A 19,025-nucleotide genomic window follows, 5' to 3' on the forward strand; every position below is an offset into this window, starting at 1 on the left:
AGAGTAATATTATCTGTATATTTTTTCTAAGATTTAACCCTTCTTTTTAAAACTATTTATTCTTAATTCTTAAAGAATTTTTTTTCATATGATGTAATTTTCTAATATGGAATAAATGCGTAATTTCAAGTGACCCTCCATTTATAGACTGGCATGACTGATGTAACTTGAAAACTTCATTTCCTATATCATTTTTGAAAAAAGAAATGCACACGTCACTTTTGTAGAGAAACCACAAGCAAAAAATATTCAGTTTTCAAGATGGGAGACATGGATGTTAGTAGTGTAATTTAAGGATCTTTACACCCTATTCTTGCCCTTTTGATTTGTTGAGTATCTATCTATCATGAGTAAAAAAAGTATGATGAAATTTGCCTGACAACTAAGACGCCCTGTCATATGATGACTCATGCAAGGTGGTGTTTACCATAGATAGTTGAGCATTATACCAACTAATATTTTGTATGTTTTTTTTTTTAATATATTTTTGTTGCTTATGAATAGATAACTTTTTTGTTGAAAGTCAATGGATATACAATTTCTTTTTAGGAGATATATTCATTAAGGGTGAGAAATATTTAGACTTTTTAACAAAATTGTATGAACAGAACTGGAAAAATATTTATTGGCATCAGGGAAGCTAAATTGTCAACTATGACTTTTTTGTCAAATGAGCCATTAGCCCCTGAAATGCATTTTAATAATCACGCAACCTCGTACTGTATTAATTACTGTTAAATACTAGTTTTTAATGTATTGGATCAAAATTATCACTTTTAATAATACAGAACTTTTACAGATATGAAATTGTCATACTTTCACACTTAAAATCTAGATGATAAATGATTATTACATAATAATTTTCTTAAAAAACAGAACAAATACGCAATAATTTTAAGTGGATCGTAATAATATTGACATTTATTTAAAGCATGTTCTGAAAATCCAGTTGAATACATTTTTTTTTTTCGGTGCTGCTATAAGAAAATAAGGTTTCTGTTTAAAATAAATAATGGAATTAAGTCATTGCCACAAACTCAAAGTTTTATATCCCTATATCTGTGCAACCTGATGGTCTAAACAAAAATTTTAAATTTAATAATTGTGAAATAAAAGTAAAATGTAAAAATTTTAGATGACACAAAATTAATAGTTTTAGAAAAGAAAAAAATGTATTCAAATGGACCACCTCATATGAGTCTTTGGTTTCAATTTTAGATCTCTTGGATCTTGATTCTATACCAGATAGAATGGTACCATGCCTCTCTTCTGGATTATATGAATGCTTAGCAGATTCAGATACCAGACGGACAGACCTCTCAACACATTGAGTATGGCAGTAGAGATCCCCACCTAGAAACAAGGGTCCATCTTTGAGTTCTTCTACAGAAATATCTACAGTTAGGGCAGGTTCACATATCTGCTCCCAGGAGAGCTCATTCCAGTTTATTATCTCACTGTAATGATCTGCATCCCAATTTAGATCAGGTATAGCTCTATCAGAACAGAAATTATCTGGCTTATCTGATCTTATCTCAGTAATCATCTCAATAGCCTTCTGTCTTACTTTTGCATCTTCATCTCTTAGCATTGCTCCCAGTATATTGTCAGGCAAAGCAAAGTATGCATTCCTTTGCACTGCAGGCTGAACTATACAAATGACATCCCTATCCTGTGTTAGGATTTTCTTCATGATGAAAAAAAGATTGCTGGGACCATTGTACCATCTTCCATTGCATTTAATATTGAACCAAGATGAAGCATAAACCTGGATTACATACTTAGCTAGTGTTTGAAGTTCAGGAGAGGGGTTTTCAGTTTTTGTATACTCTGCCAGTACTCTGGTTCCCATGGTTAGCCAACGGCTGTGGCACAAGTTTCCTAACTTCCAGTAAATGGCAGGAAGTCTTTTGCCTGTAGTGATAAATGTCACAAAAGCAAAAAGCTGAGCTTGGTCAGTAGAAAGATCTGTTGATACAGAGAGGGGAACTAGGATTTCACCATCAATCTTATCAAACTTGACAAATGGTAGATCATCCAACTCTGTCCTTCCAATGTTCCTACCTATGGGACCTTTGAAAGAGTTTGGACCTGAGGTTGTGCCATCCAGCTTACAGAACAGTGCTCTAAAGTATTGGTGCTATGGAAACGCCTCAACACGGAAACGCCTCAACACGGAAACGGACCCAAAAGTGAGTTTGGGTCCGTTTCCTTCTTTTTTCAAGAATTATCGGAAATCCCTCAAAAACTAAAAAGTGTTGAGGGATTTCCGAATATTTTGGGTCGGTTTCCGCTATATTTAATCATGTTAAAAAAAAGGGAAAACTCGCTCCCGTGTATGTTCATATACAAGCATGCACACCTTTATATATAGCATTTTTTAGTAAGAGATAACACGCACCGTGTTTTAGTATCTACTGTAGCAGGAAAATGTTGTTATGATCTTTCCTGCGACTGTAAATAGCATGTTTTAGTATCATTATTATTACTGTTGTTATTCACCCTTCGTCTGCATTCTACCCCATTTTGTTTCCCCCCCTATTTATCCAAGTTAACGGATAAATCTTGTTTATGTTTGGTTTCTATATTTAACCCAAGCCACGCGGAGAAATCCGTTATCTCCAAGCCCGGGAGCTGAGGGGGTTGGCCGGCAGCTCACCGAGTGCGTGGGGCAGAATGCAAACTAAGGGTGGAGCGAAATATAGGGAAAAAAGGCAGTTGATCGTCAGCTCCCTTAAACTGAGGTTCCCTTGAAGAATTCCCCTACTTAATGAAACTCATTGATTATTATTATTAAACTCGTATAAGTATCGTGCAATTTGAAGTTTGTATTTTTTATATCTTTGTACATAAATATATTGTAAAATAAACCGACTCGTTGAATATTTGAGAAACTAAGTGCATTGCTAATTGAATTTTTACTCATATACAATACTACAGTAATATCTTTGAAAAGTATGCTATCTTTCAATAAATAATTTAGTCTTTTCCTTACGAACTGCCTCATTATAATTATTTGAATATAAACTTACACATAATTAAGAAGTGGAAAAAAACAGAAAAAAGTATCTGTTAAAATCGTTTTCGACTTTATTGATTCATATGTACATGATAACTCGTTAAAAAACTCTTGTGATAAATACATATTTCGAACAATCTTGTAAACTATAATGATACGTAAATAAATATCTAGATTTTAAAAAACTTTTTCAATTCTTTTAATATTATGTAAACACTATTTAGCCCTGTACCAAAAACCGTCTAGTGTACACTTGAATCAGCTGTTAAACAGTTTACGCGCAATACCAGTTTGATTTTTCCCGGTAATTCTTAAAAATTCCTTTATCCAGTGATTATATATGTTCTTACTGCACACTGGTTTTAAAAATTCCAAGTTGTAGGAGTTAGGTGATGGTGAATGTGTAATTGTAGTTTTTTTAATGAGAAATAGTTGAAAGGGGGTCACATTAGATCAAGTTTTATTTAATTTTAGACACTTTTTTCATCACTTGGAGGTCGATTTTGATGTTTTAAAAGCTGGAATCGTATTCTCCAAGATCTCCTGCAATCTTTAATGGCCTCTAAAGTTTTTTTACGGTGTCGGAAGGCATAATTAAAAATTTTTTTAAAAAATAACTTTGGTCGATTTTGACGAAAATACTCGAAAAAGGCCATATTTTTGATATTATTTGGCCTGTCCTGACCAAACTAAGCATAGTAGTAACGTTTTAATGCATGGAAAAGATGCTCTGAGAAGTGGACAATGCATTGCAAAAAACGAAATGGCAATGACTTGAAAGACGAAATGGCAATTGAGATTTTAGTAAATTATTTTTTTTCGAAAATAAATATTTTTTAATTGAAAATAGCCAAAATATGTCTAAATTTAACAAGATTACTTTCATTATCGTAATATACAAATTTTTAGTGGTTTTAAATAGGTTCTGGTTCAGTTAGCAGAGAAGGAACGTGAAATTAACTTTTTTTAATGAACATACACCCATTTCTGATAATTTTCATTCTAATAATCGTTTTTTAACATAATAAAACTGGGGTCTGTCCTAGTGAACGATTTTTGGCCCCCCCCCCCGTGCCCCCACCTCTTATCAATTTTGTACATGACCATTTATTTTTCAGCAAATTTATTATTATTTAATTTGTTTTAATTAGCGTTAGGTTAGATTAAGACACTTTATAGGCTGAGCGCTGTGGCTAGGATGGGCTAGGGGGCTGAGTGCTGTGGCTAGGACAGACTAGGGGGCCGAGCGCTGCGACTAGGACAGGCTAGGGGGCCGAGCGCTGCGGCCACAGGTTGGGTTAAGTTAAGAAACTNTTAGGTTAGGTTAGGTTAGGTTAGGTCAATGAAGATCAATATTCAAATTATATTTGTAGAAATGGTTTTGTTTCCCTGTTTCAATGTATTACTGTCTTCATGTTTTTGTGTATAAATGAACTCTCTGCTCTCAGATCAGCTGATTGCACTGAATACAATGCAAAGCCAGCGTATTTTCAAAATATTAACTATTGGAACTTTAAAAACTATTGTTTTTTTGCAAATAACATTTAAATAAAATATATATTTTTAAACATTAATGGGGGAGGAAAGGGGGAGGACGTTTGTAAGGAAATAAAACCTTTTAATTTTTTTTTAACTTTTTGTGTACACATACTTCTAACATTATCTAATACTACAACTTTTTCTTTTAATAGGTGTTTATACTATTTCTTTGAATCACCCCAATCTTCTTCACTATTTGTAAAATTGGTTATATGTTTTCTTAAGGTATATCAGTATAACCATGCATAGTACAGCATTTTGTTATTTTATTTATGTTTTTAAACAAGGGGCTAGTAATATAAACTTAAGCTCACCTATCAACACCTATCATTACACAGTGAAAAACTCACATACCAACCACATCAAACTAACCCTTTGGGTCAGTGGTTGTCAGGTTATATAAACTTTTTTGTGACTAAATTATATATTTGTTAAATACAGCACACCTGATTTAATTGTGTGGTGTTCTTGATTTTTTTTACAGTATGTTATTAAAAAGAATTTACTGGTCATTATTTACTTTGTTCTTGTCATTATGTTACTAAGTTAATACCATGATTTACTCACATTAATCACTAAAAATGCATTCTTTTCAGAAATCTATCAAAATGTCGAGGCTACATGCCATATTCCCTCGCGCAATAGTCATTTATTCCATGAACCTTGATCATCGTACAGAACTTATTAACTATGCGCAACTGGCTTTTACAAAGCCACTAGCAAAGAGTACATCTAAATGCTCTGTACAGGTTGTCATGGTTAACTGGACTCGCGAACCATCTTGAAACCATGCTGGAGATCACTGCCATCCGATCTGCCCTTGGTGTGCCTGCCAGGCAAGAAATGGCCAAATACTTTAAGGATTCTGTTGACATTGTAGCTTCACTTACTGTGATCAACAGCATTCTTAATCCACCAGCCCTTAACATCCCAGTGGCTGGTCCAAGTGTTGTTCAAACAACACCTGTTCCAACAACATCAGGAACCCACAATCAGGACGAAGTTATGGAGCTCAGCCCACCAGAGCTACCTGACCTCAGGCCTGTCAATCCTACTGCCTTCCCTTCTAATCCTCCCCGCTTCTTTGTTAATCCTCCTTCTCATTGTATTCCTGTTCTCAACCCTGTTTCCTCCATTCCTTTGCCTAGAAATCCTGTTCAGTTTAATCCTTTGCCTGCTCAACCGTCCCTTGATGATATTCCTTTGCTGGCATTTCTCCTGAATGCTTTGTCTCCCCCTAATTCTCATCCCAATCACTTGCCTGCAAATTCTGTCCCATTGCCTGTTGAGCTTATTACTTTGACTGATGATCCACCCATTGCTTCTATCCCTTTGACAATGGAGGTTGATCCATTACCCATGCCCCGTAATCCAACACCTCCTCCAAATAATTATACACCTGCGATGCGAGCCATCTCATCTATGGCTAATGTGCCAGAGTTTCGCATCCTGAAGCAGCTCACCATAGCACAAATCAGGATGCTGCTACCTGGTACTGGGCCGGCAATCCATGTCACTAAACAAGTTCTCATTGTACAGCTCCTGCAATGTAAACTCCAAGAGGTGGCAGACAGATTCCCTAACTTCAGAGCAACTATGGCAAAAATAAATCTGCCTGGGGTGACCTAACCAGCTCAAGGCTGCTACAGCTGTTGGGCCCAACAGTGATATTGATGCCATTCTCATTAGCAAGATTAATCTGCTGCGACAAATGGATCCTAATGAAAGTGTTCCATTACCTGTAAATGCCTTAGCTGCAAATGGGGATGGAACACTAGTCCTTCCTTTTGTTGAAATAGTCACACGGAATGATGTCTTAATACTTTCATTCCCACACCTCTTACAGTTGTCTGTAACTGAGTTACTACTTGGCTTCCACTTCACACTGATACAGCAACGACTGATCTTTGTCAATTGCTTGTGACAGTCCTGAAGGAAACTGTCCTCCAGTTGGCTAGACAGCTCCCTGAAATTATTATTAGACAAGCTTTTGCCTTCCATGAAACCTTTAAAAAACGTCAATTCTTCAATATAATTGATGAAACCAGTAGGGAACACTTCACTCAACCCACCCTTGTCAAAAGGTTAAACATCCTGCGCAAGGCTTGGTGTGCTTCTTGCACCCCACCTTTGAATGCTCCAATCCCTGTGCCAATTGCACACTTAATCATTAGGGCACCAGCACCCAGTAATCTATCTAATGAAGAAAAGATTCAAAAATTCACACAATTAGTTCAGAACAATGATTTCCCTTATTTTCACCTTCCATCTGTTCTCCTTGAGTTAGGAGCTGGGACAGTTCAAAAGGGTCTCAACCGCCGTGTTGAACAATTAAAGCGCATAATTCTCACCATGAATAATTTTCAGGCCATAATTGATTCCCTCCATGTACAGATAAATATGCGTAAAGCTCTCATTTACTCAAAAATTCATCGCCTATATATCAATGGCTCCTTAACTGATGTCAGAAATGTCTTAACACAATTTAAACACAATGGTTTAGACCTCCCTGCCCTTGAAGGCACTCAGCGCCAACAGCTCCGTCAAATCCTTCTGTCTAATCACAGGCACACTGCTGAAGCAGCCAGGATCCTTAGCCGTCTCACCTTTCTTTATGCTGATAGCGATGGTGGCTTCACCAGTGTGCACAATCAGGAAGAGGTAATACGGAACAAAGCTTGCATGACTCAAATCCACACTGAGCGCTTCCAGTCCCAGTCATACACTGTCAATGACAATCCTTTCCTTGAGGGGGCACTCCCCTGGGACGAGGAAATGAACAACTTTGTCTTTCCCCCAGAGCCATGCACAAGCTATCAGGAGCAGGGCCTCGGTATGCTCATCACCAATGGCAAGTGCACATCCTGTGAAAGTAAAATACGGGCATTTAAACAACAACTCCATGGACCCCAAGCTGGCTCTGCCCTGTCTTCAGGGCTTGTCCCCCACTGAGATCTCTGCCATTTCACTGATCAACCCAGTTATGAGCATCCATCGGGTAAACTCTACCCCTCACATGAAGGGCTCAATTATCAGTTTCCCCAATGATGTTGCCTCTCTGGCCAACATATTGCCCCGCACCCCTGCTGAACTTGATATTGTGGCTATTGTTGCCCCTGGTCAGCCCAATCGGATGCTCCATGTGCGTCGTCAGCATCTCCTTGATGCACTCACTTGGCTCAAGGCCAATAATCCCTTCTATGCCAGGTTCACCATTTCCCAAGAGCAGCTCAATGTCTATCCAGAAGCAGGGTATCTGGAAGACATACCCACCATTAAGCTGGACACTGCACCTCCTCAGGTGAATCAGGGACCTGAACACATCCCTGATGATGCAGAGGAGGGTGATGTACCCTCTGTCCAGCACACCATGTTCCTGGGAACCTGGCTCAAGGCCAACAATCCCTTCTATGCCAGGGTCACCATTTCCCAAGAGCAGCTTAATGTCTATCCAGAGGCAGGGTATCTGGAAGATATTCCCACCATTGAGCTGGACACTGCACCTCCTCAGGTGAATCAGGGACCTGAACACATCCCTGATGATGCAGAGGAGGGTGATGTACCCTCTGTCCAGCACACCATGGTCCTGGGAAACATGATTCCCAGACAGCGTGAGACCACAATCATATTAAACGCTCTTCGCGACAGGGCCAATGAGCAACCTGTAGCTCAACCCTTGCCCAATCTAGGCACTGATGCCAATCCTTTGCCATGGTCTGAACAGGGAGAAGCTATTCGTGATTCCACACCTGGTTACTTTGCTATGGCATTCCCCCACCTCTTCCCCTACGGTCTGGGTGATCTCACCCAAGTGCGGTGCAAACGTGTGTCAGCTCAGGAATGGATCACCCATCTTTTGCAGTACAAGTGTCCCCGCTTCAGCCAGGACCATAGGTTCCTCTTCTATGCGTTTCATTACATGCAGAAGAGACGTATCTTCAATGCTGGCAATTTGTATGCCGAACAGGACCTTGGGAACATGACCCGAGCTGAACTGCTCCAACACATTAATGGATCTGAAGAGGAGGCAGCTAAGCTTGCCCGTCGCATCATTCGCAAGAGTGCTGGCATCCTCGGCTCCCCAGCCTCCATGCGAAAGTTTGGGCAATGGGGCACAAATTCCATCAATTTCTATAGGCATGTGACAGGTGATCTGGAAAACTATAATGTTTTCCTCACCCTGTCTAGTGCAGACTCCCACTGCAATGCCTTTCTTCGTCTGTACCCTGACGGCTGTGCCCACTTGGCTAAAACCAAGGTCAAGAATGTGGAACAGATTCCCCAGGATGCAGATAGAAGCACTTACTTAACCGAAAGTGAAGACTTTCTGTTCCGCCGCTCGTTCATTGTCACCCATGCACAGGCCTATGATATCTTCTTTCGTCACAAAGTGGAAACTTTCATCAAACACATATTCATAGATAAACTAGGTTGTCTTGACCATTTCATTCGGTATGAATTTCAGGCCCGCAGTGCCATTCATGCCCACATCCTCATGGTCATACCTGCTGGCATTTCTNTCCCCATCCTTTCTTTGAATCCCTGCCCAATGCCAACTCAAACCCTGTTTGGCATCGTAAATGCCTGCTCACCACTCTCCGTCTCCATGATCCTAATACACCCAGTTTGCAGGAACTGGACCTGTTGACCAGTGAGCAATTGTTTGACAAATTGCTCCAACTGATTCACACCAACTCTTTACCTGCCTGGGTGGGTGACATGATTCTGAATGAGCGTGTCCCACCCCGCTCGTACATTCCCACAGCAGAGGATGACATGGTTCCTGATCGTGTTGACCAGGGTGATGAAGACCCTTTGGGAGGCCTTCTTCATCGCATTGATGAAGACCTCGAAGAAGAGGGGGGTGGCAATCTTGGGAATGATGACATCTTTCGGCCAGAAGATGTTCAAGCTGGATATGATAAAAAAGCAGACTTTAATGCTTTTACACCCACTTGGACATCCACCACACCTGACCAAATGCGCCACAGCATCCACAATGTTGATCAGGTTGATTTGTCTTTTGTTGAGCCTGCTCTTACCTGAGACCAGCTCAATCCCCAACAGCTGGAAGGTCATGATTTTCTCATCCATGAGTTTGGCAAGGTGAGAACCAGGCCAGGACATCAGTTCTTGGCTGAAATTTGCGGAGGTGCTGGCACTGGGAAAACCACCCTAGTCAAGACTTTGAAGGCTAGTATTGCGTCTTTGCTGGGTCCTACAGACCCAGCCATTGGTCAAATTCTTCGCTTTGCAGCGCCCACAGGCTGTGCTGCCAAACTTTTGCCAACTCCCAACTCCACGCTGCATTCTCTTCTTCACCTACCTATTACCAAGGTAGCAGAGCTTGAGGATCTCACTGAGACCACACTCAAGGCTCGTCAGGAGGAGCTGAAACACCTCAAGCTGCTTATCATTGATGAGAAATCATTTGTTGGAGCTCGTGCACTGTCCCTTGTCAATAGGCGCATGCAGCAAATCTTTTGCAATACCGAACAGCTCTTTGGTGGGGTATCAGTCCTCCTAATGGGGGACTTTAAACAGCTGAACCCAGTAATGGACACTTGTCTATATGCTGCACACCGCAGAAATACCACTGCTATTCAGCGTGCTGGTTTGGAATGTTTCAAGGCATTCAACAAAACCATCATTCTCACTGTGCTGCAACGGCAGGCTGACGATGAACCTTTTAAACATCTCCTGGACCAGTATGTCAAGGGTGTTGTAGATGCAGCTAGCTATGCTGTTTTAGAAGCCCGTTTCATAGACAATCTGTCAACAGCAGATCAGGTCAGGTTCTCCAACTCAGCTACCCTTTTGTGTGCTGTAAAGGCAGATTATTCTGCCTTCAACAGAGACAAAATCATGGGTTGTGGAACACCCCGTCTTCTCATTTCATCAGTCAATGACCCAGTCTCCTGTGCTAGTCTGGACTCATCCAGTGCTGGTGGACTCCCCACCAATCTTGTCCTCTGTAGAGACATGCATGTCATGCTCACAGCCAACCTTTGCCTGGACCAAGGTTCAACCAATGGATCCATGGGTACGGTGGTGGCCATCATCTTTATCTCTGAAGAGGACCCCTTTCCGACAGTCCTTGTCAAGTTTGTTGAGTTCAGGGGAGAGAGCTGTTTTCCTGATGTCCCCAATGTATATCCAGTGGGTGTTATCACTTGCAGCTGGCTGGTTCATAAAAAGAGCCAGTCTCGGACTATTTTGCCCCTCCAGCCTGGCTATGCACTCTCCATCCATAAAAGCCAGGGCCAGACCTTGGGAGCAGTGAATTTTCTCCTGGGCTCACCTACACTGCACTCACCAGGGTTCGATCTTGTTCTAATCTGGCTCTCAGAAAGATGCCCCCTTTCAAGCGCTTTCAAACTATAGCTGCATCTGTACAGTTTAAAGCCATGAAACAGGAGACGGCAGCCAAACTTGTTATGGAGCAAGCCAGGCAGGAGCAATTTGAGCAAGAGCTAGCCCATCTTGGCCTTGAAGATCAGTCAGACATGGAAGTTGACTCTGATTAACTTTCCCTGTGTCTCTCTTTGGCTACTTATGTAGCCTGGATGCAGGTCAAACCTTTTCGGATATTATTAGTGTCCTGCTCTGACTTCTATTGTAGTTGGGACTGCAGAATACACTTTGTAAATTAAATGTAGTATTTTCTTCAACTACATTGTCATTAATGTTATGTTATTTTTTTATTAAATAGCTATTTCTTTCATTATTTTGGCAATTATTTTTGATTATGCTATGGGTAATCAGGTGGGGTGGATAGTGTGTGACACCAGTTCTCGTTAGATCACTGAAGTTAAGCACACTTGTCCACAGCCAGTAACTGGATTGGTGTCCAGACTGGTGTTCACGGGTTAAAATAGTCTACTTCTTCTTCACCCCTTTGTAACCTTAAATAATCATTAGTTTATTTCTTGGATATATATTTAGATTAAAATCCCCCCCCCTCCCCAAATATTCCTCTACTTAAACTATGCAAAAACTATTACTTCAATTCTGTTCTCCTTTTTTGCATAACTGTATGCCTGATTGATTATTAAAGTATTATTTCTTCCTCTCCCACTCAATAATTAAAATTGACACTTTTAGTTTAAATTTCCATACCAGAGTAATATTATCTGTATTTTTTTCTAAGATTTAACCCTTCTTTTTAAAACTATTTATTCTTAATTCCTAAAAAATAAATAATTTATCAAAAAAAAAATTAACAATTTGAAATTATATATTATAACACCAGTAACGGTTGGAGTTCAAAAAGAACCCATACCATTAAACTATCCGTGTATAATAAAAGGTGGATAGCTCCTTAGGGCTGGTGTTTGATGTGATGGAGCTATTGACCCTGCGGATAAAATTTAGTAGGAACTGGGAATATGGCACCAAATTTGTTATAAGGTAATGACCTCCATTTCTTCAAAGCATATGTCCCTGGACATATGCCTTGATCAGTTGATCTGAGTTAGATGAACATGGATTCTTAGGTCTTTTAATACCAATAATTGGTGGGGAATCCATGTTTTGTCAGGTCAACTCATTCCCTTTATATTTTTTCTTTCTCATAATTAACAGATTATTTTTACTTTTTCATTTCAATTATTCTTGTTATATTCAAAAGATTTACTTATTCTTACAATTATTAAATGGATAAATACTTTAAAAATTCACAACCACTGGACCTCCATTTAAAAATAAGTTAGCATGTTGCTCTTTAAGCGGGGATACCCAATGTTTGGTTCAGTGGTGTAACACTGGGTATCCTTCTGTGCTAACAATCATGGATAGTAAGTAGTTGAGTTTGTAAACATTAGTTTGAGGAAACGAGGGTTACCCTACTCCTCAAACCATAAGTTTGTAATCACAACTTCTACTATTCCACGATTCAGAAGTGAATCAAGCATTTATAAGCTTAAAACATTATTTTAACCTTCTTTTTCAAACTTGCTTCAAGACTCTGATAGGTATTCTCTTCTGCCAGTTCATGTATACCTGACACATGTCATCAATAATCTCTATTAAAGGTAATTACTTCTACAATAAAATATCTATTTAATACATCATCTTTGGTTAAAAATTTGATTGATTGATTAAAATTTGTTATTGCTTGCACTATTTCCATGATTAATTGATTTCAAATTTAAATTAATATCAACTTGTAGGTATTTAAAAATTAAATAATGCTTTCTTTCTCTGTTAGCCTCTGTATCTTGACTCAATCTAAATATACAGTTGTAAATAAAAGTCATTAAAACAACAATCTCCATTTTTCAAATCTTAAATTATGATTTGCTCAAACTTAAACAATTTAAATAATTGAATTTACATTTTATTTTTAAAATTTCTTTTCATCAAAATGATAATTTCGTTTTAAATATGATAAGATCTTCATCATTACAGTTCTTTGTTATTATATATAAAATAAAATATTCATCATATAATTTCATTTTTTTAGGGACAATCTTGCCGTGAAGAATGGAGTGTTAAATTTTTTACAGTAATTCATTTAAATGATTACTGAAGAAAAAAATTGGGTTTTAAACTGCAATATTCATTTAATTATGACATGTCTAACACAATTGTGTCTATTTGCTAAGGTTAAACATGAAAAACAAGAGACCTCACCATCGGTCACTGTCGTTTCCGTTGAAGCATAGCTATATACATATATTTTATTTTTAACTAAAACCTAAGAAGAGTCCACTATATAAACCAACATGTCATTTCTTCTAATAAAAATGGGGCTACCAGAATCATAGGTGTTTTATCACTTCTGGAATTCATTCTGTGTCATTCAATTGTTGACTCCAATTGCAAATTTCATTATTAAATTTTTTTCTGTGCTAAGGTTACACATGAAAAACAAGAGGCCTCACCATCGGCCACCGTCATTTCCGTAAAACCATAGCTGTAGATTTACAATTTTTGAAACTGAATATATCAATACTAGAAATTCAAGGCACTTCGCGCCATTCTTTCTAGCCTTAGAGGGCGCTTCGCGCCCATCTTCTAAATTAATTGTAAACATGTTCTCTTTGTGTACATCGTAAAACTAAACAAAAATAATTCGCGGATTTTTACAAAAAATTTCGCGGATTTTCAAAATTTTTAAAAATTTAATGACGATCGAATTTTGATAGAGACAAATATTTGAAATTTTGATGATTCATAAACCTTCCCTGGGCTCCCTAGATGTCCCACAAAAAATTTGGGCCCGATCGGTTCAGCCGTTTTGACGTTTATTGGATACAAACAGACAGACAAACAGACAGACAGACAAACAGACAGACAGACAGACAAGCCAAATTTATATATAGATGGTATTTGTTTCTCATCAATTAAATTTTGTTTAAGTTGATCTTAATACCAGTGTTGAATATGACAAATGATGGTTTTAAAAAAAGATACAGATGTATAATATGTGGCGAGGAACATTATTTACATTGATATATTTTTAAAACTTACATATTTTCCATCATCAATTCTAATTTTAAGCTTTTTATATTAACTATTATCCGCTTATTCAGGAGCATTATCAACCAATAGTGGGCTCACCATTTGTCAGTGTCATTTCCGTAATAGCAAAACTATATACAAACATGAACAGTATCTGAAACTGTTCATATATATTCATTATTTATGCTAGTTTAACTTACTAACCACTACGAAACTTAACTTACTAACCACTACTAGAACTACTACTAAAACTTCTACTAAAATTTCTAGGGGGAGTCCAGAGTATTTCGCAAAATGTCATTTCATTCTTTAATTTTTTAATCACAAAATACTTTTGGCTCTCGACGTTAGCGATAGGCAAGGTCTACCTCCGATATTGATAATAAATACACTTTTATAAACTTTTTAGAGTATATTTATTATCAAAGAAAGGTGTCTATTGGAACAGACCAACATTTAATTCTATCTATTTCAATTATATGTTAGAATAAACTCTAAATTTTATATTTCAATTATTATTATTTCAATTTTTTATAATTCAAATTGACACATTTCCAAATTTTTTTCTTCAAATTTTGATGATTCATAAACACTCTCTCCAGTCATGTCCACACAAAACTCTCCTAACATTTTGAGCAATTAATTTATTGTTTTATTAGTTTATATAACTAACTATAATATTTTAGCAAATGTATTTGTAATTCATTATCTTAGTTATTGTTCTACTGATATTAAATTGGTTTACAATACTACCATTTTCACAAATACATATTCGTTGAACAGTGATTTGTACTTATTGCATTCTCAATGTTTTTCCTGTCAACAAATGCAAAATCACATAATGTTATGTTCAACTATTTTAAACTAATATATTTCAGACAATGGAGCAATCCTCCACTATAAACGTTTATGTTTATTATAATCCCATAGATACTAATGGAGTTGTTCCTTCAATTAATTTTAATCCTACAGGTATACAGAATCATACAAATTTTACAATTACATAATAAATTTTAAGTAAAATATCAATGCACATAAAACATTATCCTATATATAAGGATAAAATACCATATACCAAAAGTCTTCAAAAGAACCCTATGTCCACTTTCAACTAACACTTTGCAAACATGGCAATGCTTCATTTGCAATGCTATCCATAAAATCTTTCTTTTATCAAATATCACATAAATATCTGCAATAAGTTTATTTAAACATTCAATTACATTTTTAATTTCTTGAATAATGTTATGTTGTAATTTGTAATTATTTATTCATAAGTTTACAACATTTAATGCAACTTTTTAATAATAAACAATTTCAAGTCAGTCCCCTTTTATTTTTTAAGGGTACAACTGTACAATTTTGAACTGGGCATTTATATTTGTGCAAAACAGGCCACATAGGAGTAAGCTTAAAATGTATTGATTCTTGAAATAAGTCATATTTTTAAAGCAGGAGAGTAAAGTTTTTAATTGTGTTAACACTTAGTAATCATAAAAAAGATATTTATATTTTTATTTTTTAATAATTAACATATTTATTATTAAAGGGACTGGAAAGGAAAAATTAAAGGGATAATTAACTCATTGTTCAAAACTCATAATAGTTATCTGATGTTCCTGTCTTGATTAATTTATATATAGTTATGTCAAATTTATACAAAATTTTAAATATATTAATTTTTATAGATCTAATTTTGTCACATTTTTATATTCATTTCAAGAGACAGGAACATCAATTAAAACTAATATGGGTCTTGATCAATTCATATAATGCTGAACTTTCATTTTTATTTTGCAGTCTCTTCAAGTTTTAATATTTCTAGCATTCAACAGTTCTCTGACAGTTGAGGATGAGTCAACATTAGCTGTGACAGCTACCCCTCCAGCCAGCCAGCTAGCTGTCATGGACCCAGATACTGTGGAGAATTCAGCTTCACCGTTGCCAAATCCCATTGTTTCAACTGTATCTGAACCAGGTAAAGAATTGCAATGATAGCAAACATATATTAACAGTATATCCGTAAAAAAAATTTTATGTCAAAGTGACATAAATGACTTAATTGTTTTTACATTTACTTCTTTCTTTACATACCCACACTGTCGTTAATAATACCTAACATTGCATATTAATTCCAATTTTTATTTATCTATATAAATCAATAATCCAGAGGCCGAATTTAAAGAATTTAAGGCAAGGTTTAAATTTAAGACACTGCTCAAATATGGTTCTAATCACACAAAATTGTATCTACTTCACCAAGATTTAAGACTGCACTCAAGTGAAACCCGTTTTTAAAGGATTTAGACACAGCTCAAGGGTGGATTCTCATTTGAACTACTCTCATTTGAACTATTGTTCGTTTGAACTTTTGTTCATTTGAACTACTGTCATTACGTCATATCCTATAGTTCAAATCAACACAGTACTTGCTTATTTGAACTATTTTTCTTCTATTTCAGTTTTTAATTTTTTATAATTATGAAGTTAGGGACAATACAATTAATTAGATATCATATACACAGAAATGTTTCAAATGATCATAAAAATAGTTCAAATTAACAAAAAAATTGTTCAAATGAACATAAAAATAGTTCAAATGAACAACGAATAGTTCAATTGAACAACAAATAGTTCAATCGAAATACTTCAAATGAACAAAAAAATAGTTCAAAGGAAAATTACAAAAAAATTGGTTAAATGAAAAAAAGGGGTATGTCCTGAGAAATGACTAAATGGATCTATTATCTATTTCTTCCTTTACCTATCACACTGTTATTAATAGTTCATAACAGTGCATATTAATTGCAACTTTTTAGTTATCATTATAAATCAATAGTTATGAATGATTATCAGACACACAGATTACTTCATTAGAAACTTTTTAGAAAGATTATGATTATTATTACATTTTACCCGATAATTGATTAATTAACAAATTATTTCCTGTAGATCCTGAAATGAAGAAAGAAGGAGTTAACTTTATTCCCCTCAAAAAAAAGAATATCCTACTGAAACCCCCTACACCCTACAACCCAATAGGTTAGTGAATTTTTTATTTCAAATAACCATATTCTATGAACTACTACTTCAATTTTCAAAATATATGTGCTTTAGAACTGAAAACTAAAGTTTTTGGCTTCCATATTCTGACCTTACCTTAACTTAACTCATAATTAACCCTTTTAGGACACAATCACAATCTAATAAATATTAATTTAACCATGAGATTAACATATAAAGAAGAACATGTATTTGTTTCTAAATACACTAGAAAAAATTAACAGCACTGGTTTTCAAGACCATATGTATAAAACGGTGCCAAGACAAACTCCGGAAACACAAACTCCGGAAAGACAAACTCCGGAAACACAAACTCCTGACAGTACAAACTCCTGAAAGTACAAACTCCAGAAAGACAAACTCCTAAAATTATGAAATTATTCTCTGAATAAAATATGATAAAATTCATAAACTTTAGAAAAAATCCGCAAATATCCTAGAAAAAATTCTCAATCTTTAGTAATTTTATTTTTCAGGAGTTTGTCTCGTCAGGAGTTTGTCTCATTAGGAGTTTGTCTCATCAGGAGTTTGTCTTTCCGGAGTTTGTCTTTCTGGAATTTGTCTTTCCAGAGTTTGTCTTTCTGGAGTTTGTCTTTCCGGAGTTGGAATGTGCTCAGCCCTAATTGATACCCAGAAGTTTAATGTAGGACAGGGCAAGAGGGTTTAAACCCAATAACTTCCTTTCTCCAATTTTAAATAGTCTTATCAAGTACTGTATTATTTAGGATTAACTGATCGACTTCAAAAACTAGCAGCAGGGTCAGTTAGGTAGGATTGGGAATTATACAAGTTTTTTCAAAACATAATCTTATTGATAATTTTAGATATAACAATATAACAATGATTTACCCACTTTTGGGAAAAAATATTTTAAAACATTAAAAACATTTCATTAAGTCTGAAATTTTTTCTGTAAACAACTTTTCTATATGACTGAACTCTTATTTCAATTATATATCTAGCATGACAACCTCTTTAAAATGTAATTTAATCATCTTTATAAACATTGCATAATTCTAACAAAGAACAAGAAGAAAAATTAAAAAAAAATAATAAAAACAAAAACATTCAATTTTTTTAATTTATCAAACATTTTACAAAAAAACAAATTTTGTTAAATATTTAACATTACTTGCCCAATCCTAGAAGCAAGAACAAGAAAAACAACAAGAAGAACAACAAGAAGAACAACAACAAGAACAAGATGAAGAACGAGAACATAAATACTAGGGAAACACATCTCTCGCAGACAAGGAGAAATAATGGAATCCAGAATGAACCTTATTTCCCCCGTCCAGCAAATATCCCCTACAACCTAAACCTAGCAGTGTCTCTCCTTGTCAGGGACTATTACTCAAGGCTGTAATGTACCATTACATAATAGTATACTTAAATTAACTTTTTATACTACTTAATGTAAATATTATATTTCAGATGCAGTTATATTTTCATTGAAAATAATTTTTTCAATACATAATGTCATTGTCTCCATTGGTAAAACAGAGATGTAAAGATCATGAAAAATTTCATTTTCCAAACAGCTCTTCACTACTAACTTCAACCAAAGGTACTATTAACATCACATATTACACTTTTACACTGAACTGTACTTTAATTAATTTAAACGTAACAATTTTTATAATATGCCTTTGGTGAATTCAGTATTATTTACGGACAATTTTTCAGAAAATGATGGCTCTATTTTTACAAAATAGAATGCAGTTTTTAAATCTATTTTTTTTGTTTTTTACTTGATTTTCACCAGAGTTCAAGTTTTTTTCCCCCGACGATTTTATACTAATTAAAATCAGAAAACGTGGAAAAGTATGTCTTTCTTTTAAACAGTATCACATCTTTAATGTCTATAGCACAGAAAATGATGGCTCTACAAGTTTTTACAAAATAGAATGCAGTTTTTAAATCTAATTTTGTTTTGTTT

At 35.8% G+C, this 19,025-nt stretch overlaps 1 protein-coding gene across 1 annotated transcript; it reads left to right on the forward strand.

Annotated features, from left to right (window-relative positions):
- The first annotated feature begins 16,979 nt into the window (after nucleotides 1-16,979).
- Nucleotides 16,980-18,452, forward strand: LOC111717091 (histone H2A.v1). Its single transcript, XM_023492606.1, has 3 exons — nucleotides 16,980-17,065; nucleotides 17,812-17,854; nucleotides 18,233-18,452. The coding sequence occupies exons 1-3, from the start codon at nucleotides 16,984-16,986 to the stop codon at nucleotides 18,450-18,452; spliced, it is 345 nt and encodes a 114-aa protein (XP_023348374.1). The 5' UTR covers nucleotides 16,980-16,983.
- Nucleotides 18,453-19,025: the final 573 nt, after the last annotated feature.

Source organism: Eurytemora carolleeae, unplaced genomic scaffold (assembly GCF_000591075.1).
Source record: "Eurytemora carolleeae unplaced genomic scaffold, Eaff_2.0 scaffold2359, whole genome shotgun sequence".
NCBI classification, from domain to species: Eukaryota; Metazoa; Arthropoda; class Copepoda; order Calanoida; family Temoridae; genus Eurytemora; species Eurytemora carolleeae.

Bases quoted from the DNA above. Each gene is read 5' to 3' on its own strand.
- LOC111717091 (XM_023492606.1), top strand. From the start codon at position 16,984: ATGAAGAAAGAAGGAGTTAACTTTATTCCCCTCAAAAAAAAGAATATC. The intron at 17,066-17,811 runs GTTAGTGAATTT...TGTATTATTTAG, and splicing joins TACACCCTACAACCCAATAG to GATTAACTGATCGACTTCAA. The intron at 17,855-18,232 runs GTAGGATTGGGA...GCCCAATCCTAG, and splicing joins CTAGCAGCAGGGTCAGTTAG to AAGCAAGAACAAGAAAAACA.